Source organism: Mixophyes fleayi, chromosome 4, assembly GCF_038048845.1.
Source record: "Mixophyes fleayi isolate aMixFle1 chromosome 4, aMixFle1.hap1, whole genome shotgun sequence".
Taxonomy (NCBI): Eukaryota; Metazoa; Chordata; class Amphibia; order Anura; family Limnodynastidae; genus Mixophyes; species Mixophyes fleayi.
This window is the reverse complement of record NC_134405.1, coordinates 288,104,415-288,128,188: the sequence shown is the minus strand read 5'-3', so window position 1 is coordinate 288,128,188 and position 23,774 is coordinate 288,104,415. Positions and strand designations below refer to the sequence as shown.

Below are 23,774 nucleotides of genomic sequence, written 5' to 3'. Positions count from 1 at the left end.
AGTTGACCGTGGGGGGATAGAGCACACAGGGCTGTGACTAGGGCTTGTGCGACCACCAGGGCGCATCGCTCAGTGGTGACCACCAGGGCGCATCGCTCAGTGGTGACCACCAGGGCGCATCGCTCAGTGGTGACCACCAGGGCGCTTCGCTCAATGGTGACCACCAGGGCGCATCGCTCAGTGGGGACCACCAGGACGCATCGCTCAGTGGTGACCACCAGGGCGCATCGCTCAGTTGGTGACCACCAGGGCGCATCGCTCAGTGGTGACCACCAGGGCGCATCGCTCAGAGGTGACAACCAGGGCGCATCACTCAGAGGTGACCACCAGTGCGCATCGCTCAGAGGTGACCACCAGGGCACATCGCTCTGTGGTGACCACCAGGGCGCATCGCTGAAGGGGGCAGCAGTTTATGAATATTTTAGGTTCATTTGGTGAAAATTGAGGGCTTTGGGGAGAGCAGCATTCTTTTTTCTCTTTCAAGGCGCTAAAATTTGAAGTTACGGCTCTGCGAGCACGCATGCTAAAACAAGTCAATATATCAACTCTTTAAGTCCCTAGCTGAGGCCCTCTAGCTCCCTATCTCAGATATCTTACCTGAAATGCTTGGATTCACATTAGAAGCTCAACTGATGAACTGTGGAGGACAAGTAGGAAGGAAAGGAGCATAATTGCTGCTCCTTCCCAGCAGAAGACTAAAACACAGTTTATTTTAGTATTTACAGAGTCCAGATAGTACCCCTCAGACGCTGCAATATCTGTGTAACACAGAACCTCCAGGGAGCCAGGAACGTCAGTGAACAAACTGTAGAAAAAGGATTTATAGGACAAACAATACACTTTTTAACGATTTTTATGACTCCCAGACTGCTGGTATTACGGCTTCCTCATATACTGTATATGTGCGTTTATGGATGTTTGTGTATATGTAAGACGACAAAGTGCATAATGTATGTTCAAATTTCTCTTTTGTGTGTGTGTGTGCGTGCGCGTGTGTATGTGTGTCTGCACATGTATGTGCGTGCGTGTGTGTGCGTGTGTGTGATCATCATCTATCTCTGTTCTACGTATCCACTTGTGAACCAGGGGGACCAGACGCCTTGGGCTGATTCCGTCAGTTCAGTAATTATTATACATACGTCTGCGTTGCAATGCCTAACAAGTGGCAATAATTCAAAGTCAACAAATCTCAGGCTTCAGTTTTACTAATTTGCTAAGGCAAACACACTTTACTTTATTGCTTTTCTTATGAACCATCTACAATCCGCTTCAAAAGAGAGGTTTATGTAGGTCTGGCATATACCATTTAGTTATGTTAATGTGCTCAATATTTATCATGTTAGTACCACAGCAGACTATGCTAATCTGGTTGAGAAAGTATTTTAAGGATTAACTTTGTAGAGCAACTAATGAACATAGTATGTATAAAATCTATTACTGTAGAAAGCACTGCGTTCCAACCGGCGCTCCTTCTATTAGCAGCGCTACTAATCTAAGACAGGGATATACACTTCACAAATTGAATAACCATAAATTTAAGTGAATAAATGTTCAAGCGCCGATAGTGTTAAATACATATATAATATTATAATAAGTGAGAAAAATACTTATATGTAAGGTGACGATTTGATTCCCTCTTCAATAACCGCATAATATTTTCATTTCCAGTGCAATAAACAATGTAAAATAACAAAAATACAGACACAAACATAGCGTGACACTGTTTACATGTAAACACAAATATATGGTTTTATACAAACATGTGTATATTGATAGTAGATTGTCTCATGAAGGTCAATTTTTAGTGATGTCCCCTTAGGGAGTGCACTTGCAAAAAAAAAAAAAATCAATATGCCCCTTATGTATCATTGTGAATATATTCCTTCCAATATAGTCATATCTTCTGCACTGACCACACCCTCTTGTGATTGTACTCACAAGCTTTTCATATTAACGAGAGCGTTGTGAACGTATTCTTTAGTGATCCTTGTTATAATGAGCTGGCATTTCCATCATATCAGTATGTCTATGGAAAACATATAAAATACAAATTAAAGCAATATCTAGTGTGATACCGTTTAAAAATGATATGCCTTTCATTAAAACTTTTTTAAAAAACAAAAAAAAATAATCTAAAAAATATATAAAGACTTCTTGGACAAAATGAGAATAGATGGATTTCTGCCAAATTACACAGATGTTAAGCGTGTTACATATCATTGCAAATCCTAGGAAGTTCACAATGCTGCATCCTTCAGCTGATAGATCTTGGTAGTGGGATTCCCATATGCACAGCAGATTCCAGAAGCCTTTGCATCCAACATGTCTCAACCTTTTAATGAGGTCTTTTTCAAGGATGTATGAAATCTAGTTTTCTAGAATGATGAATGCAGCACTGTAAATCTTAAATATTATGTTTGCATGACCCAACTGGCTGTTCCTATTCACCACAATAAAAGCATCAAACACTTGCCTGGTACATACAGGCTATACTTGTTCAGATGGTCCTTCACAGATCCTGTGATTACAGATGGTTTCATAACTTGTCTGTAAGAACTACCAGTGCATGTTAATTATAAGAAAATCAACCCCTGGGGGGGTCAGTTCTTGTCATGTATTTTGAGTATAGACATTTGTAAAACGGGCTAGGACAAACCACAATTGAGAAGTCAGAGGTAACAAGTCTAATAGCCAGGTAGGCATCTAGAAGAGCCAATGACAGTAATTGGACAGATATCAAGAGAGAAAGAAACAGCATTTCATTCAGTTCAGAGACTCCTGCACATATGCCTATTATCAGAACTTTTTTTTCCTATCAAGGGCAATGGAAAAAGCTGAAAGCGTGTGCACTCTGTGATCAACAATAAGAGAGGGAGCAGGAGACATATGTCAACCTGAGATCACACTAAGTACACCTTTGGATATTGAAAAAACTACCTTCGTACGCTTTCAAGCAAAGGAGCGGAGAGCCTGGTTAGATGGAAATCACAATGTGCAAATAGTGTGACACGTCTTTAAAAACAAGCTATGTCAGTTTTATTCTTTCGTCATTAGCATGTCTCTCGGCCAAATATATATTGCTAAAAGCTTTGCTAATCATTATGTTCAGCTATCTATCAGTACAGCGATACGTTGTTTGTTTTTAAATGAAAAGAGGAGTTGTAGAAAGACAGGTATAATGTTTATTGTCGACAATTCATTTTCCCAGTGATTCATTTTTGTGATCGCCTATACTAATCCTCAGTGATGGGGTGAGAACTACGGATCACCTGCCATACCATTATCTTTACTTTTTTATTTGAACTTACAAAATACTGTAATTGAAATTGAAGACACAATAACCCTCTTTAGTTTGTACCACACACAAAGCAGAAGTATTTTTGAAATAAATATTAAAAATAAAATATCTGAAATATACACATTGTATTTAACAAATACATCTTTCTGGATGCAGCTGAGCAATGCATGAAACGGACTCTGCTGAGTAGATAGATAATCACAATAATTAAAAAATTACATATCAATGTCATTTATAAAAAAAATAAAAATCAGCTGCTCCATTGATAGTAGCATGGAGTGTTAGACGTACTGGTTGGCTGGACCAGTCTATGCAGTTGTGCACATATGTGATCCCAGATTTAGGCCTTTGTTCCCCTAATTAAAAGTTAATTAATCAAAATGAAAATAAAGTATAAAAATATATTTTATTTATTTCAAAAACCTTTTTTATATCCTTTTTATGAAAATAAAACATTTTTAAGGCTTATGTTCTGTTATCACCATCCTAAACAAACTTGTTAAATAGACCTCCCCATGGAACCCGTTTTTTGTGTATTGGGGATTGGAAACACCAATTCTGGTCAGGATAGGACTTTTCGCCTTTTGATTAAAAGGCCCCTAAATCTACTATGGCGGTAAGCGAGGCCAATGCAAAATAATAGGAAGAGTCACAGTAATAGCTTGTGACAGTGGGTGGAGCTTTCACACAGGTAAGCGAAGCATTACTCTAGTAGGCGTAGCAAACAAATAGAGTCAGAGCAATGGCAGGCACAGCCTGTCACAGTGGGTGGAGCTATCACACAAGTAGGCCAAACATTGCACTGGTAGGCGAAGCAAACAAATAGGCAGGGTCAGCACACCAGTGGGTGGAGTACATTGGTTATGTGAGTGGTGCAGCTTAATCCAGCACCATCAGATAGATCATTCTTACTGGGCTCTCATCCACTGTAAATCTCCTACTGGTTCCCTAGCAGTGTAAAGGAAAACATTATTCTCATTCCCTCTGCCTATCTGTTTGTGACTTTGAAAAATAAAAAAAACACTTGATTTTAAATATAACTGTGATTAGCTGTAAACACTTTCATCAACAATTCAACAAAAGCTTTTTTTGTTTCAATTAAATAAAAATGCTGCTATGAGGTATATTTACTAAACTGCGGGTTTGAAAAAGTGGAGATGTTGCCTATGGCAACCAATCAGATTCTAGCTGTCATTTTGTAGAATGTACTAAGTAAATGATAACTAGAATCTGATTGGCTGCTATAGGTAACATCTCCACTTTTTCAGACCCGCAGTTTAGTAAATATACCCCTATGAATCTGCCATGCAAAATATGTTGCAACTAAGACAAATCAGGTATACTATTTTGCATAATTATTTGCCCCGTAGTAACGATAGATATACAGTACAGAGAACCTGCTAGTGGCAGCCATACCTTAGAGAGCATCCTGGTGATCAGTATACAACATAGTGACTGATATACAATACAGCAAGCATCCAGTTGAAAGCTGTATAATACAGACACCCATGGTATGTGTGAGAGACTATAAGGCAATATTTTCATTTAACCAAAGTTTTGGTCTTGCTCGGAATTCTATTTTATACATATCGTCTGTTTTGCATATATGATATGTTCCATCAGGCTAGGTATCCTAGCAAACTGTAACACAGGGGAGGGCTTGCAAATTTTGGCCCGGGGGACAAGACTCGCCTCAGCAGCCTATTAGGAACATTTTAAAGGAAAAAAATGCAGTTGGCCTAGTGACCCAGCCCAAGGTAGCCCACTATGGGACCAGCCTGGGGAGAAGATGCCCTATTGCTGCCCAACCCAGGCAGCCTCTGCTGTAACAGCACTAGAGGGCACACACTAATGCAGAAGTCACAGCTTGGGTGTCCCCTGTTCTGACTTTTCTGTCCATACACAATCTTGTTTGCATCCTCACTTCTGGTAAGGAATTGCTAGGATTATCAGTATTACGACAACTTTACACCCTACAACTAAAATCCTAAATGCAGAAAAGATGATGTGAAAATAAACAGACTTACCTTCAACTCAACGTTGGACATCGGCAGTGCGGACTGACGTCAGCGCGACGCTTTAAATTTCTATTGACGGACGTTGCGCTGACGTCAGTCTGCACTGCCGATGTCCAACGTCGAGTTGAAGGTAAGTCTGTTTATTTTCACATCATCTCTTCTGCATTTCGGATTTTAGTTGTAGGGTTTAAAGTTGTCGGAATAGTGATAATCGTAAAAACCGCTTTCACATGCCAAGACACCATTGAGATTCAAGCAGAATAGTTACTGAATTTATGAAAGTTATTCCATTTTTTATTTTATGCTGCCCAAGTTGTAATCCAGATGTGGAGCTCTCAATATAAGTATTCTTATAACTTCAATACTATGTAAAGGCTCAAAGATAGAAAATTATGATTTTAATATGAGGTTTTATCATTTCAAAGCATTGTAGCAATAAGTAATTGCACTGGAGTAAGACTGTATTGAGGTTTTTATGCTACTGTGCATGGAGGATGGAAGAATTCCCAGTTAACTTGTATTGACAGCAATGAGACTTAGGGGTCTATTTATTAAGCTGCGATGAGCCAAAAATCTGGAGGAAGCAGCTGTTTTCTCCAGAGATTGGCCACCGCAGCTCTTGTTTAATTTATCAAGGGGTTAAAGCAGGGATTTGAAAAGCTTTGGTTTTCCCAGCCAGCCTTCTCAAGATGACGTTAGGTAACCTAACAGCGGGTCTCATTGCTATGCACATATATGACATTAGCCACGCATGCGCATTAGCCACACGGATCAGATCCATTCGCCGACAGCATCAGACTGCCGGTGAAAACGTTTTTAGTTAGTTTGAGAGGGGGTTTGCCTGGACTCGCCAATGATCCCTGCCATAGCCGATACAAGCTGCAGTACATTTTTGTATTGCTGCGGAAATATTGTTAATTACTATACTTTCATAAAAAAACTTTAAATAAAATATCTTAAATAAAACAAACCTATGTTTATTACAATGCTTATGTTTTTATCTATCCATCCTTTAAGTATTTTATAGTATTTCATGCATTAAATTGAGTGTCACACACATACACGTATATAGATATTTTTTCTTTTTTTTCAAGATTCTGTTCAGGATTGCCCTCGGAATTGTGATGGGAATGGTGAATGTGTGTCTGGGGTCTGCCATTGCTTTCCGGGATTCCACGGAGCAGATTGTGCAAAAGGTACAGTAACCTTTATATCTTCTACCAACTGCTTTTATGTCATCAGCTTTAGCGTTCACAAAATGACCAGATGAAAATGAATGTGTTTTGTTTTATATTTACTGGGTTACATTTACTAAAGTAAGTTTGAATCTGACTTAGCTTAGGGTGGGTATGTATCAGGGGAAACTGACGTAGCTTTCTCAGGCAGTGGTATTTATGCTACATTACACATACAAATGTTTATATTGTTTGTTAGAGGTTTGAGAAGTCTGTCTCAGGTGATAAGAGTGACCCAGAACACCTATGCTTGGGACAAAAAGCAAAAAAAATCACATAATGTTAAATTCCTTCTGGTAGATTGTGGACCATTTATTCCTAAATACACTCATTTTATGTATAATAACTCACCCACTGGCACACTGGCACATTTTTAATTGATCCAGGTCAACAGTACACGTTAGATCTGTAAAACAATTTGGCCAAATTCAACATTCCTTTTTTTTCATATGAACTGTTTTTGAAAATTGTGGAAGTCGTTGGAGAATGATATTTCCAAAGCTTTAAATTTGAGTAAGTAAAAATCTCTGGAGCATTTGGAATAGAAAATAAAGCAGACATATTATGCTGTTTGATCAGCATGCATTATTTGCAGAATCACTTGTCAGACCCCATTTCCAATAAGGGGTTGTGAACAGCAATGTATAAGATCATTGACGATCTTGAAAAGGTTCAAACATATTAATTAAAGGAATGGACATTGTCGTGGAACCCTATATATGAGATTGATTAGCACTAAGCAGACATGTATCTTGTAGAAAATACAGTTCTATTTTGGTCACATTGACATATGTATCATACAGTATATAGGTAACTCGCTGAGAAATCTCTATAAACAGTAATATAGTTCATAGAAAGGGGTTGGACCATAACATATGACATTTTCTAGCCTCAAGGTCCAAAGGCAACCTATTCTTATGGACTAGGACAAGGCCATCACTGACAGAGTAGGTTGAAGAATTCATACCCCACAGGATACATTTAAGAAATTATATTCCATAAAATGAGCTGAGTAATGTATAGTCCTCAGAGTTGCATTCATTAAGATGCATAGTGCGAGGTGCAATAATCCACATATTAATTTATTATAATCCATATCCAAACCCGCTATCTCCAAGTCTTCAGATGGAGTGTGGTCAAAATCCCCAACATAGTGCCCACGGCCTGCACTTCAGCCTCTCCTTATCCAAGAGGTTTCATAACATCACATTATTTTGTATGTTTCTGTTCTTACCCCTTTCATTGAAAATACTGGAACATGTTAGGTTAGATTGTATCTACCTCAGGCAGCTTCAAGTAAAGCAACCACAAGACAATGTCCTCCGTCAGTAGACAGCAAACATTCATTATAATCCTGTTAAATGCAAAGATCCAGTAAAATACATAAAAAAAAACTAATGTACATGCAAAGTTAATTTCAGCATTTGTCCCAATGTTATTAAATTACAATGCACGGATTAACAAAATAAGGTTGTTACCTTTTCAAGAAAGGCGCTTTAGAGGTGCCCCAATGAATGTGTCTACAATTATATTCAAGGATCATAATGCAAAGATTTCTTGTAGGAGATTATTACACCAAGGATTTTACAGGTGATAATGGGTCATCCACTGAAAGCAGAGGAGCAACGTAATGGCAGTTTTTTTTCCAACTTCACTATATAAATATAAACATAAGCACTTAATTTCCATGTAATTTTTATGGTACTCGCACTAAGTAAATGAAATAAAAAAAAGTATGTAAAGAATGTATAGAACAATTTTGACAAAAATATCCAAAAATACAATAGACAACAAAAGCACATTACACGAGTGCACACATTCACTGGTTGGCAAATATCCAAGACTAAAACTTGTACATCTCAGGTCTTTTTAGGAGAATAATTGATTTATTTCAGCATCAACACTTCAGTCCTATAATTGGGCCTTTCTCAACCTTCTCTTTCAAATATAAATGATTTTGCCAGAATGTAAAGGGGTTGGGGTGAGAGATTGCTTGTGTACTGAGAGGAGTGTGTGCCCTGGTTATATGTGTCTGGATATTTATATGAACGGTGCCCTGACAATGTCACTGGGGATAAGCTGTATTCTTCGCTGATTCCAGAGGCGCTGTTTTGCTTACCATAGACTTATTACAATCATAGTGTCAGGCAAGTAATTTGGCATTAAATGACCACATACTATTATTAGTATAATTAATAAAGCACCAACATATATTTTGCGGCAATGTACATTTGAGAGGATAATTATACCAACAAATTACATACAATGACATGACAACAAAAGATGGCCCTGGCCAAATGAGCAGGGCCGGTGCAAGGTCTGTAGGCGCCCTAGGCAAACTTTCAGCCTAGCGCCCCCCCCCCCCCCCCTCTCCCCCCTGGGTTCTCACCTAAAAAAAAAACAACAATTTATAATACCCAAAAAAGAAATAAATAAATATACTTACCGTTTTTGATGATCGGATGCAGGGAGGCTCTTCCTTAATGGCTGCCCACCGCTCCTCAGCTTCTTTCCAGAAAAAGGAGAGGGGTGGAGCAGCCTGTGCATGCTGGGAAGAGAGGGGGGCGCTGGGTAAACTTTACTCCTGACAGACAGGGGCAGAGCAGGCGGCGCCGGGTAAACATATGTCACCTGATCACTGACGTCAGTGATCAGGTGTGCAGCCCGGGCGCATCTGACAGCGGCGGCGGCGGACATTTAAAAAACAGCGGCGGCACCCGCCGCCGCTGCACCTCTATCCCACATCTCTCCGCTGACTAGATTTTCAATCTAGTCAGCGGCAGCGGCGTCCTGCAGGACCCGGCGCCCTAGGCAATTGCCTAAGGTTGCCTAATGGGAGCGCCGGGCCTGCAAATGAGCTTACAATCTAAAAGGTGTAGGGTCCCATTGATAGATAGAATAATGGAATAATAATTGTAGCTGGTAGTGGAGAAAGGGTATGTGACCACTGTAACGCAGAAGCATTATCAGCCACTAATAATAAAGCAGCATTGAAAGGATAAAAACAAGGGAAGGTGAAGACATGAAAGAATAACAAGATGTTGTAGAGATCTGAAGACCCTCAGCTGCTAGAAACCATGTCTGTTCTTCACCATTTCTGTTTCGTGAGCAGGCTTCCACTTTTTTGCTGCCTGGACACACTTGTGGTTCTTAGTAACCGTGTGTCTGGTATGTTTGTTTAGCATCATGCTCACTGCTGGACACACAGCCAGCCACTTGTTGCCCATGTTCACATAAGTTGTTGCAGTGGGTGCTGCCCCCAAGGTGGCCACAGAGACCACCAAAGGAGGAACAGAGATGGCAAAAGAAATGGCAGCCGAACTCACTGGGTCCAGCGGCTGAACTGATATAGTATTCCAATAGATCTTAGATATAACCCTGCCTTGGTGTGATGACACTGCTTATTGACTATATGACTTACTCAGTTATTTCTTACTGCCTTCACAAAGTTTAAACAAGAAGATGCCATCCAGTACATATAGGGTTATATTTACTAAACTGCAGAGATAAAAAAAAGTGGAGATGTTGCCTATAGCAACCAATCAGATTCTAGTTATCATTTATTTAGTACATTCTACAAAATGATAACTAGAATCTGAAGGGTTGCTGTAGGCAACATCTCCACTTTTTAAACCTACAGTTAAGTAAATATACCTCATAGTGTACAGTGTTGCTTATCACTATGATCAAATTGACCAAAATCATTTTGTGAATCAGTCTGTTATTTTACCCTTAGAATGCAGGATTGTAAAATGAATCCAAGCAATAATGGGTCCAAACTACTTGTTTGAGTTGCTGAAAACAACAACATTCTGACAAAATCCAAACCTCCAGGAAAGCTTTCTGTCCAGTTCTACTTAGCTAAACTGACATCAATAAATGGCCATATAGCTTTGCACTGAGTAAACATTTCATTGACCAGTTTTAAATGCACAGACCAGGGGCCTGATTCATTAAGGATCTTAAATTAAGAAGTAAATACTTCATAGCTTATTTGTACATTGAAATTTAAAGTTGATATTTGTGTGCTACATGAAAAAACAGTCAGTATTTAACTTATTTGCAAAACAGAAAACTAGTTTGCACCCCTTGCATTGTAACATGGTTTTGTCCAGGAGACTTAAATAAGAAACTTCTTAATTTAAGATCCTTAATGAATCAGGCCCCAGATGCTTACTTGTAATACATTTTTGCAATATATTTATTATACGTGAATTTGGTATAGCAGTGCAGCTGTCCTTCAGGAGCGATTAGGAGGTTTACAGCCAATGGGGATTCATTTTAATCTTTAAATTGATATTAAAAAGAATGTCCATTTGTAGCAGTCTTGCACAACAGTGAAACATTATTTTTCTTTTTTCTTTCCTCTTCTAAACAATAGATATATTCAAACATTTAAACCTGCACTGCTGATTTAGGAATGAAGTGTACTTTATATGAAATGAGCCTGCTCTGTAGATCCATTCACTCTTTAGCTTTGCTATTAATCACAGTTTGATGCTGTAAGAAAGTTTAAGGCAGGGGTGTCCAACCTTTTAGCTTTCCTGGGCCACATTGGAAGGCGACAAGTTGTTATGGGCCGCACATAAAATACACTAGCACTAATGATAGCTGATCATCCAAAAAAAACATAGAAAACATTGCTAATGCTCCTTGTTGTTGCTCAGTGTTTCAATGACATGCTAATGGCTGCTGTCAAACATTAAGTGACATCGTTACAACATTTTATGAAGGGCTTCAATACAGCAGTCATTAAGACAGGAAGATAAGGTCCGTGATGCTCCAGGACAGGTGAGTTTATGCACTAGTCAGCGTCCCTTGAAATAATAAAAAAAATAAAAAAAAACCCTTAACTTACCTTTTAATCGGCTTGTTCTCTGATCCTCTTCTCTTGTTTTTTCCGTTTCACTGCTGCTGATAGTTCGCGCGGGTGACTCCTATGTGCTGTGCTCCGCAATGGATGTCGGATGTGATGACGTCACACCCCCGACATTCACTGTGAGCGCCGCACGGAGGAGGAGACCAAGGAGGGACCGCGTGACCACAAGGTAAGTATTTTCTTATCTTTTTCTTTTTTTGCAGGATTTTTTTTTTCACTAACAGCGCTGCCTCCTTGCCACAACCAAAACTCCTGCTGGGCCACATTTACAAGCATGCAGGGCCGCAGCATGCTTGTAAATGTGTTGGACAACCCTGGTTTAAGGCTTAACTAATTTTGCTGCAGATATCTCATATTTGAGCAAAATACAATTTTTCAATGGCATATTTTGTTTTGTCTCCTACTGATTCATGTAAATATTTTTTTTTGCTTTTATTTAACAATAATAAATATGTAACAGTAATATTCTGCTTATATAATCCTCCCGTGGTATTACAACCAAGCAATATATTGTATGTGAATACATGTAGATCTTTGTACTTGTTCTGTGTACATTGATGGTTGAATTTCATGTTTTATGTGCAAATATAAATTGCCTAAAAGGTTTCCTTCTTCCACGTTGACCCTGAATGAACACTAATTAGATGTCCAGACAAAAGCGCTTTGACATGTCTAACAAACAGAAAAGTGTTAGGAACCCCTCCAGCCGGCACAACACAACCCGGAGTCTACTCTGCCAGTCAGGTGTTAACTGAAGCCCCTGATGGTGGGGACAGACTGGGCTGCAGACTGACAGAGGGTCGTGAAGGGTGTAGCGGCCCGGGGAGAACCCAGGCAAGCGGAGTGGAATCCAAGCAGAGGTCAGGGGCTGGCAGCAGACAACGGTACCAATAAACAAGCTGAGGTCAGGGGTCACGAGCAGGCAGGGAGGTCCATATTCAAGCCAGAGGTAAGGCTCACGAGGTTCACAAGCAAAGTCCAAATCCGAGCCAAGGGTCATACACGGGTAAACAACAGCAAGTCTAATAGACAGGAACAGGGCAGAGAGCAGGCTAGCAGACTGGATACAGAAACTATAACCGGCAGTGAGGCTGCAGACCTCACTGCCTTAAATACCAGTACCAGCCAATCAGAGCCTGGCACTGAGATCACATGGACAGGGGTTCAGATTACTAAAATTACTTAATTAGCCCACAGGCTTGCTTATCCCCGCGCACGCGCCCGGCTGTCCCCAGCCGCTGGGACGCGGCGCTACTGTCTGCAGCCGCCGCGACTGCTAACAAAAAGGCAGCGGGTGCTATGCAAGCTTACAATTATGAAATATGGACTATTGAGGGGATGGTAACCTGCTGTTTATCTTGTTTTCAGTTTAATAAACTGGAGAGAAATTTGAATCTGTTAGTTGCTGTTTTTTTTATAAACCAGTAAATTTGAGTTGGTCATTGCCATGTATGAAATTTAGAATAAACCTGTGTTCCATGGCCAATTTGTAAATGTTATATGTCCCTGGACTGTAGCTCCCAGCATAGATTCTCCTGCAGTATTTACCCTGACCCATAAGCACTAAAGAAGTTACTATGTAAATAATAATGCATGGGTATAGTGCCTGCAATTAATAACAAGTTCTTGGTGCTATACACGAACACAGTGATTCCCAAAATGTGCGCTGTGGCTCCCTGGGGTGCCTCGGTGATCTCACAGGGCTGTCACAGCCAGGGCTGGTGGTAAGCAAGGCAGGGGACTACTTGGTAACTATTTTGGCTTAGGGGTGACTTGAAAAAAATTATGGAGACCCTATGGGTGCCTTGAACTGCAAAAGATTGGGATCCACTGCACTAACATATAATATGGTTGTGTCTATGTTTTTTTTTGTCTATTCTTTTTGTATAATACAGTATACAGTTTATCAGAATGATCCAAATCAGTTTCCTGATTGTTGTTAAATATATTTATCTGCCTTCAGGCTGAAGCTCCACACTTTAATAGGTCTCTGGTTTAGTAATAGAGTTCAGAAACATATTGCAGTCTTTTCAGTACAGTTAGACGCTCACACTTTTAGGCAGGTTATTCACTAGCTTTGCATTGGCGTCAACAAACAAACAGTGCTACCTACATGTGGAAATCACGTGGTTGTCCAGCATCTGCTTTATTATCAGCTTGACCTCCTGGTACAACTTTGGGTGGGATCGGCCGGTATCTCTCCCGAATGGGCAGGCTATCTCCTGTATGGATATCATGCTCCAGTTCCTCCGTGTACCCAAAATCCTCCTCACTTCGGGAGAAAACTTTCTGTCTGGCCCATAGTATCTTTTGTAACATCTCGGGGCTCGATCCCTTCCAAGGAGGCATCCATTTGTTCCATCATGGCGCTGCCACTCCACTCGCGGGACAGGCTATCCTCAGATTCCACCTGGACCGCCAGATCCCCTTGTTGTTCTGATGCGGGTTTGAGAAGTATCTGCCGGTCGCCTCCAATCTGCTCTGCTTCGATGGCGATGACTCGAGCGACAGTCGTACCAGGACCCATCTTCTGGATATGGTCCTGCACATTGCATAATCGCACGGGTACCCTTCCTTTACATACCCTGGCCAACGCACGGGCCACAAGCGGTCTTTCCGCCATTAGTCCCGAATCGGCTGGTTCCACCAGCACCACTCTCCCCTCCAACCTCCTGTTTGTCCTCACCTCCATATATTGCAGCACCTCCTGACCAGGGGGTACTTCCACCGTCTGTCGGTAGTTGGTCCGTAAGTACCCAAGGAGCTCCAGCCCCGATTCATTCGGTTCTACATCACACTGGCGCACCATCCTCTGGAAAACTTGCTGCACAGGCCTTGGTACGTCCAACTCTCTCCAATATCGAGGGCCTTTGGCATGGAATAAGGCCTGATCCAAATTCTGTAGGGCGTTCATTCCCAGAATCTCCGGGCCGTGACAGAGCTCCTTTCCACCGACCACCAAAATGCCCTTTCTTCCCAAAGTCTGTCCGCAGACTTCGATGTCCATCCAAACTAATCCCACCACAGGGATGGGCAGATTGTTGGTGGCGGGCAGCTTAATCCATGTTTGGGCCCGGCTCTTCTGCAAGTGAGGATAATTTTCCAGAAAACACCGCTCGGACATGGTGGTCACCTGAGACCCCGTGTCCAGCAGGCACTGTTGTGGTTTTCCCCCCAATGTGGCCACTACTGTAGGGCACTCCCCCACCAAGTCAGCCGAATTGGTGAAGCTAGGGTTTGCCTCCATCTCCCACACAACTCTCCAACGGGTGGGCCTCTGCTCTGGGCGGATTACTGGCGAGAAGGACTTGCTGTGGTGCTACCGCATAAGGCCCGTTGTCACTCACCGGACTGTGAGTGCTTCTTCCCGGACTATTAGGAACCGTGGACGTCCTCTATCCTGAGGGACTGCGCATGCGCAGCCCTTTCCAAACCTTCAGTGTATGTTCCTTTAACTTAATTGGCAGATCAGGCAACCTCCCTATATTAAGCACCTGTGGTCAACACCACGTTGCCTGATCTTGGAGTCTCATTCCCCATGAGCCTCTGAAGGTGTTCCTGTGTTTCCTTGTTTATTCAGCCCTGCTGATTCCTGTGGTTTCCAAACCACTTCTACCTCTGTGGTTTCCAAACCACTTCTACTACTGTGGTTCCCATACCACTTCTACCATCTACTGTATCATCGTGACTGTGAGCTGATTCCTATCCGCTGCCTCCGTGCACTACAGTCTTCTAATCACTTCAACTCTACCATTTATCATTGGGACTGTTAGCTGATGCCTATCCGCTGCCTCCGTGCACTACAGGCTTCAACCACATCCACTCACCTGTTCATGATTGTGACTGCCAGCTGATTCCTATCCGCTGCCTCCGTGCACTACAGGCTTCAACCTGCAACTCGTCTGTGTTTCATCATCGTGACTGTTTGGCTGATTCCTATCCGCTGCCTCCGTGCACTACAGTCTTCAACCTGCAACTCGTCTGTGTTTCATCATCGTGACTGCTAGCTGATTCCTATCCGCTGCCTCTGTGCGCTTCAGTCTTCAGTCCTTGTCAACTCTACCGTGTTTCCTTGAGTCTGCTGCCACTATTGCTACCCGCTACTCTCCGTGATCATCTGTTCCAGTTCAACTCTGCTCCGGGGTCCCATCGTTACTGCACCTGCTGGTTGCTATTGGTTACCTCCGTGTTCCCGCAGAGACCCGCTGCTGTTACTTCTCAGCGCTACTCATCCATCTACTGCTGATCCGCTCTCCACGCCTTCCTGTGCTCCCTGCTGGTCTACCTACCTGTGCGCTGCACCTGCTAGACCCCCGCTTCACCCATCCAGGGACTTGTATCCTGCTGGCCTCCTGCCCTTCAGGTATCTCTGCACTCCTGTCTGACTGCCTTCTCCTGAACCACGGTATGCATACTTCCCATTGACTGTGCTGTGTATTGCATACCTTGCTGGACTGTGTTGGTTCTCCTCTGGAGTGTACTATCTGCTGACTCTACTGCCATCATTGACTGTGTTATCTCAGGCTGGATTACTTCAAGAGACTTTCTATATTGGCAGTGTTGTTCAGTCATTTATACATTTATATTGTGCATATTACTGTGGATCAAAGTCAAGGTGCCCGTGTATATATTGTGTTGCAGTCTCTCCCCGTGCACCTCCTCACATATATATTCAGTGGTACAACTTGCTAGTGGCAGACCACTGACTCCTGTTTACAGTTTCACCTGTTCCAGTATCCTCTCACATAGCAGTGGTACAACTTGCTAACGCAGACCACTGACTCCCCGGATACCTCCACTTGGATTCCATTCCTTCACTCAGACAGCGGTACAACTTGCTATCCGCAGACCGCTGACTCTCATCACCTCCTCGTTTCTGTTGGACATTCCTCCTCACTATAGCAGTGGTACAACTTGCTACCGCAGACCACTGACTACCTTCACGTGTCCTTTGTCCATACAGTTCCTCGTGTATTACTACCTCCATATTGCCAGTGCTGCTAGTCATAGACTTTCCTGAGCATCTCATCATCTGCTATTTCCTGTTCCGTGATCACCCTGCTACCAGAGTACCATATTACCACCTATACTGCTCTGGTAAGCCTATCACCTGGTGATCCCTGGGTAAAGACTCCTAGTGCCCGTGACAGTAAGATCAGGCCATGACAGACCCAGATACGGAACCTACCGCTAAAGAGATGCTGCAGCATCTGGTCAGCCGTGTGGAGCAACAGGATGCTCGCCAACAGCTGTTACTTCAATGTTACCAATCGTTAACCTCCCAAGGAACATCTGGACAGACTGTTACAGCTAGTATTGAAGCTCCTGTGCTTTCCTCCGTTTCCCCAGTGCCATCCCAGGTGTCTACAGCTCCTACGCTTCACCTGCCTACTCCGTCAAAATATGACGGGGACCCCAAAACTTGTAGAGGTTTCCTTAACCAATGTTCAGTCCATTTTGAACTCCAACCTCAAAATTTTTCTACCCATCGTTCCAGAGTGGCCTATCTTATCTCATTGTTTTCTGGACAAGCCCTGGCTTGGGCCTCCCCTCTGTGGGAAAGAAACGATCCAATTCTACAAGATAGTGCCAAATTCATTTCCACGTTCCGAAGTGTGTTCGATGAACCAGGTCGTGTGACCTCCGCTGCTTCCAGCATTCTTCGTTTGCGACAAGGCTCCCATACAGTAGGACAGTATGTCATTCAATTTAGGATCTTAGCCTCTGAACTTCAGTGGAATACTGAAGCATTAGTTGCCGCCTTCTGGCAGGGGCTCTCCGATAAAATTAAAGATGCACTGACTACCCAAGAGCTTCCTTCGTCACTAGAAGATTTGATCTCTCTTTGCCATCGTGTAGACATGAGATTTCGTGAAAGAGAATCTGAGAAAACAACTTCTGCTAAAGCACCTCTTCGTTTAAACCCTCAATTTCGTCCAGTTTCACCTTCTGTGATTCCCATGGAGATAGGACGTTCCAAATTATCTTTAGAAGAGAGGAAACGAAGAGTAAAGAATAGACTCTGTATCTATTGTGCTGATTCCACACATATGCTCAGTTCTTGCCCTAAGAAATCGGGAAATGCCAGGCCCTAACTAGTTCTGGAGAGGTGAAGTTAGGGTCCCTGGAGTCCTCTCCATTGTCTATGAAATCTAAAGTCTGCGCTTTCGATGTTACGATTTCCTTTGCTACCAAATCCTTTGAGTCACAGGCATTGATTGATTCCGGAGCAGCAGGAAATTTCATTTCTAAATCACTAGTGAATCAATGGTCCCTACCAGTGATCACTTTAAAAACACCCATTACTGTGACGGCTATAGATGGATCACGTCTCATCAATGGTCTCATCACCCAGAGTACGTCTCCAGTAACCCTTCAGATTGGTGTACTACACCATGAAGAAATTTCGTTTTTAATTCTTCCAGTTACGACAAGTCCGATTGTCTTAGGCCTTCCATGGCTTCAATGTCACTCTCCCCAGATTGACTGGCGCACCCCTCAAGTTACGTCTTGGGGGTCTGAATGTCACCATCGTTGTCTCTCTCAAGTTATTCCTCTTAAAGTACAGCAATCTTCCATCTCATCTTCCTCCCCGGGACTCCCTCCTCAGTATGCTTCATTTGCCGATGTGTTTGATAAAGCTCAGTCTGAACGTCTTCCTCCTCATCGTTCTTGGGATTGTCCGATCGACCTTCTACCTGGCAAGACTCCTCCCAGGGGTCGGGTCTATCCTCTCTCGTTACCTGAAACTCAAGCCACATCTGAGTACATACAGGAGAATCTCCAGCGTGGGTTCATTCGACCTTCCACCTCTCCCGCTGGAGCTGGGTTCTTCTTCGTCAAAAAGAAGGATGGATCATTACGCCCTTGTATAGATTTTCGTGGACTCAACGCCATTACTATCAAGAATCGGTATCCCATTCCGCTGATCACTGAGCTATTTGATCGCATCAAGGGAGCTCGGATATTTACTAAGTTGGATCTTCGTGGTGCCTACAATTTAATTAGAATCCGTTCTGGTGACGAATGGAAGACCGCGTTTAACACCAGAGATGGGCATTACGAATATTTAGTAATGCCCTTCGGGCTGTGTAATGCCCCCGCGGTTTTCCAGGGTTTCATCAATGAGATCTTTCGGGACTTATTATATGTATGTGTCGTTGTCTACCTGGACGACATATTGATCTTCTCACAGGACCTGCCTTCTCATCACCAACATGTGGCAGAGGTCCTCTCCAGACTACGGAAAAACTCGTTGTTCTGTAAATTGGAGAAATGTTCATTCGAGTTACCCCAGATTCCATTCTTGGGGTATATAGTTTCCGGAGTTGGCCTGAAGATGGATCCAGACAAAGTAAATGCTGTACTACATTGGCCTCAGCCAACTACTCTTCGTGCCATCCAGCGTTTTTTAGGTTTTGCCAATTACTATAGACGCTTCATTCAAGACTTCTCATCCATTGCATCTCCCATTGTGGCCTTAACTCGGAAAGGGGCTAATACTAAGCAATGGTCATCTGAGGCTCTCCAAGCCTTTCAAATCCTCAAAGAGTCCTTCTCGTCTGCTCCCATTCTGCGACAACCTGATGTGACACTCCCCTTCTTCCTAGAAGTAGATGCCTCTAATGTGGGCTTAGGAGCTATTCTCTCCCAACGCTCGGAGCAACAAAAATTACATCCTTGTGCCTTCTACTCTCGGGGTCTTCTGCCCGCAGAGAAAAACTATACTATCGGGGACAAGGAGTTGCTGGCCATCAAAGCTGCATTAGAGGAATGGAGATACTTGTTGGAAGGAGCTCGCCATCCGGTGACGATCTTCACGGATCATAAGAACTTGTCATATTTGCAATCTGCTCAATGCTTGAACCCTCGTCAAGCAAGATGGTCTCTTTTCTTTTCCCGTTTTGAATTAATTATAACCTTCAAACCAGCTGCTAAGAACAAGAAAGCTGACGCTCTATCTCGAGCTTTTGTGACGTCCTCTGATGTAGAAGAGGTTCCCAACCATGCTATTCTAGACCCCAAATGTATTTCTCTGGCTGCTTCATCCACCAAAATGCTACCATTTGGGAAGACCCTCGTGCCTCCTACTCTGAGGCGGAAAATCCTTTCGTGGTTCCATGCCTCTCGTTTTTCTGGACACGCCGGTGAACATAAGACCTTTGAGATTCTCTCTCGTAGTTACTGGTGGCCTTCAATGAGGAGAGACGTCAAAGAGTTTATTGCTTCCTGTGATTTATGTTCTCAGTTCAAATCCTCCCGCAGAACTCCAGCAGGGTTGCTGCGACCACTACCCATTCCGTCCAAGCCTTGGACCCATATTAGTATGGATTTCATTACTGATTTGCCACCAAGTAAGAATCACAATACTATTTGGGTAGTGGTAGACAGATTTTCGAAGATGGCTCATTTCGTCCCTCTGTCCGGTTTACCTTCCTCGTCTACTCTGGCTGAACATTTCATTAAAGAAATCTTCCGCATCCATGGATGTCCGTCTGAGATTGTGTCAGATAGAGGAGTACAATTCGTTTCCAGATTCTGGCGGGCCCTTTGTAAAACCTTGGGCATACGATTAGCACTCTCATCGTCTTACCATCCGCAATCTAACGGACAAACGGAACGAGTCAATCAAGATCTTGAGACTTTTATTAGGATGTTCTCTTCAGCCAACCAAGACAACTGGGTAGAATTGCTCCCTTGGGCTGAATTCGCCCATAACAACATGTACCATGAGTCATCATCCAAAACTCCATTCTTTGTGGTCTACGGTCACCATCCGTCTTTTCCGGAATTTCCTGCCCTCCCGCCCACCCAAGTTCCTGCTGTGGAGACTGCTTGTCAGACCTTCAAAAATATCTGGTCTCAGGTCAAAACCTGTTTAAAGAAGACATCTAACAAATATAAGTCTTTCGCAGATAAGAAGAGGCGGGCTATTCCACCACTAAAAATTGGAGATCGTGTCTGGTTATCTACCAAAAATATTCGTTTGAAGGTTCCATCTATGAAATTCGCCCCTCGTTTTATTGGTCCATATAGGATCATTCAAGTTATCAATCCAGTATGTGTTAAACTTCTTCTTCCTAAGAATCTTCGGATTTCCAATGCCTTCCATGTGTCCTTGCTCAAACCTCTCATCATCAACCGTTTCTCGACTCCTTCCTCAGCACCGCAGCCAGTTCAAGTTCATCAGGAGGAGGATTTTGAGATTACTGAGGTATTGGATGCAAAAATTTCGCGAGGAGTCCTCCGTTTCCTCGTTCATTGGAAGGGCTTTGGTCCTGAAGAGCGTTCATGGATCAAAGCTGAAGATCTTAATGCTCCTGCCCTTCTGAAGAAGTTTTATTCCAAAAATCCGGACAAGCCCGGTTCCAGGCGTTCTGTGCCCACCTTTAAAAGGGGGGGTACTGTCACTCACCGGACTGTGAGTGCTTCTTCCCGGACTATTAGGAACCGTGGACGTCCTCTATCCTGAGGGACTGCGCATGCGCAGCCCTTTCCAAACCTTCAGTGTATGTTCCTTTAACTTAATTGGCAGATCAGGCAACCTCCCTATATTAAGCACCTGTGGTCAACACCACGTTGCCTGATCTTGGAGTCTCATTCCCCATGAGCCTCTGAAGGTGTTCCTGTGTTTCCTTGTTTATTCAGCCCTGCTGATTCCTGTGGTTTCCAAACCACTTCTACCTCTGTGGTTTCCAAACCACTTCTACTACTGTGGTTCCCATACCACTTCTACCATCTACTGTATCATCGTGACTGTGAGCTGATTCCTATCCGCTGCCTCCGTGCACTACAGTCTTCTAATCACTTCAACTCTACCATTTATCATTGGGACTGTTAGCTGATGCCTATCCGCTGCCTCCGTGCACTACAGGCTTCAACCACATCCACTCACCTGTTCATGATTGTGACTGCCAGCTGATTCCTATCCGCTGCCTCCGTGCACTACAGGCTTCAACCTGCAACTCGTCTGTGTTTCATCATCGTGACTGTTTGGCTGATTCCTATCCGCTGCCTCCGTGCACTACAGTCTTCAACCTGCAACTCGTCTGTGTTTCATCATCGTGACTGCTAGCTGATTCCTATCCGCTGCCTCTGTGCGCTTCAGTCTTCAGTCCTTGTCAACTCTACCGTGTTTCCTTGAGTCTGCTGCCACTATTGCTACCCGCTACTCTCCGTGATCATCTGTTCCAGTTCAACTCTGCTCCGGGGTCCCATCGTTACTGCACCTGCTGGTTGCTATTGGTTACCTCCGTGTTCCCGCAGAGACCCGCTGCTGTTACTTCTCAGCGCTACTCATCCATCTACTGCTGATCCGCTCTCCACGCCTTCCTGTGCTCCCTGCTGGTCTACCTACCTGTGCGCTGCACCTGCTAGACCCCCGCTTCACCCATCCAGGGACTTGTATCCTGCTGGCCTCCTGCCCTTCAGGTATCTCTGCACTCCTGTCTGACTGCCTTCTCCTGAACCACGGTATGCATACTTCCCATTGACTGTGCTGTGTATTGCATACCTTGCTGGACTGTGTTGGTTCTCCTCTGGAGTGTACTATCTGCTGACTCTACTGCCATCATTGACTGTGTTATCTCAGGCTGGATTACTTCAAGAGACTTTCTATATTGGCAGTGTTGTTCAGTCATTTATACATTTATATTGTGCATATTACTGTGGATCAAAGTCAAGGTGCCCGTGTATATATTGTGTTGCAGTCTCTCCCCGTGCACCTCCTCACATATATATTCAGTGGTACAACTTGCTAGTGGCAGACCACTGACTCCTGTTTACAGTTTCACCTGTTCCAGTATCCTCTCACATAGCAGTGGTACAACTTGCTAACGCAGACCACTGACTCCCCGGATACCTCCACTTGGATTCCATTCCTTCACTCAGACAGCGGTACAACTTGCTATCCGCAGACCGCTGACTCTCATCACCTCCTCGTTTCTGTTGGACATTCCTCCTCACTATAGCAGTGGTACAACTTGCTACCGCAGACCACTGACTACCTTCACGTGTCCTTTGTCCATACAGTTCCTCGTGTATTACTACCTCCATATTGCCAGTGCTGCTAGTCATAGACTTTCCTGAGCATCTCATCATCTGCTATTTCCTGTTCCGTGATCACCCTGCTACCAGAGTACCATATTACCACCTATACTGCTCTGGTAAGCCTATCACCTGGTGATCCCTGGGTAAAGACTCCTAGTGCCCGTGACACCCGTAATGATCATCCCTATCCCGGGACACAGCCTCCGCTTGTATTTCCTGGAACGTCAGTCCAAGTTTATCCCGCACTTTGTCCAGGAGAATGTGCCGGAGTGGCACGTTCCAGAGCCCCATGGCAAATTGATCTCGCAGCAAAACATCCGAGTCTCCCAAGGTGTCTCTCTTCCAGAGCTCTCTCACCAGTACTAGGAGGGCGTTGCCGAACTGGGTCAGACTTTCGTCCTCCCTCTGCACACGCCCGAAGAACCTCTTCCTCAACACGGCCACTGACGAGGTGTCGCCATATAACTCTCCCAGGATCTTGAAGATCGCATCCAAGGTATCTCTATAGGGTTCGGGTCGTAGAAGAACCGTTCTCCTGGTGTCTCCCTCCAAGGTGTTCAGAGCCAGTTCCACCTTCATGGGGTCGGTAATCTGAAATTACCGGGCAGTGCCATGTAGCCGTTCCTGCCAGTCAGCAAACGCAAGATTTTTTCCATCGAATTTAGGTAGGTGGGACAGCGTGGCACCCACAGCTTTCAAATTAGGCTGGCTGCGCGGAGCGCGAGGCGTGGTATGTCGTGGATCAGTCATCGCAAACGCGAATCCTGCCGACTACGCCAAAATATAAGGACCCTTGAGGAGATGTGGCTCATAGGGCGACTAACTCCTAGTACCTCAAGACTTACCACGATTCACGTGGATGACTGGATCTTACCTCGGTCCCGGATTGGGAAGTTCTCTGTACGCTCACGAATAACACCTAAGAGGAGAAACAGAGTTAAACCAAGCCTGCCAAGTAAGGGCTGTCCGAGAATACGGCAATGAACAAGGACACTCTCAGTCCAAGCCCACTTGCCGCCTCCTCACTTTACTCTCGCCGAGGCACGGGGGACTACAGGCACTTGAGACCAGGACTAGTCCCGCATCAAGTACCTCGCACACCTCCCGGTGAGGGCCTAACCGAAAGGGAGATCGAGCGTGATACTCACCAGGACACTCCCACTTCCGATCCGGATCTCCTGCACCTCCCCGACACCTGCGGATGACAAGGAACACACAGCCTCCCTCTGCACTCTCAGTGAGACTAAGATGGGCACCCACAAACGCTGAACTGACTACAACAGCGACCCGACCCT

General features: G+C 43.9%; 1 protein-coding gene across 1 annotated transcript in view; it reads left to right on the top strand.

The window, feature by feature from the left end:
• The window catches only part of TENM2 (teneurin transmembrane protein 2), a 785,744-nt gene that overhangs the window by 581,888 nt on the left and 180,082 nt on the right, over nucleotides 1-23,774 (top strand). The window contains exon 9 of the mRNA XM_075209829.1: nucleotides 6,411-6,512. Within this exon, the coding sequence (XP_075065930.1) occupies nucleotides 6,411-6,512 (102 nt within the window). The remainder of the gene's footprint in view (nucleotides 1-6,410; nucleotides 6,513-23,774) is intronic.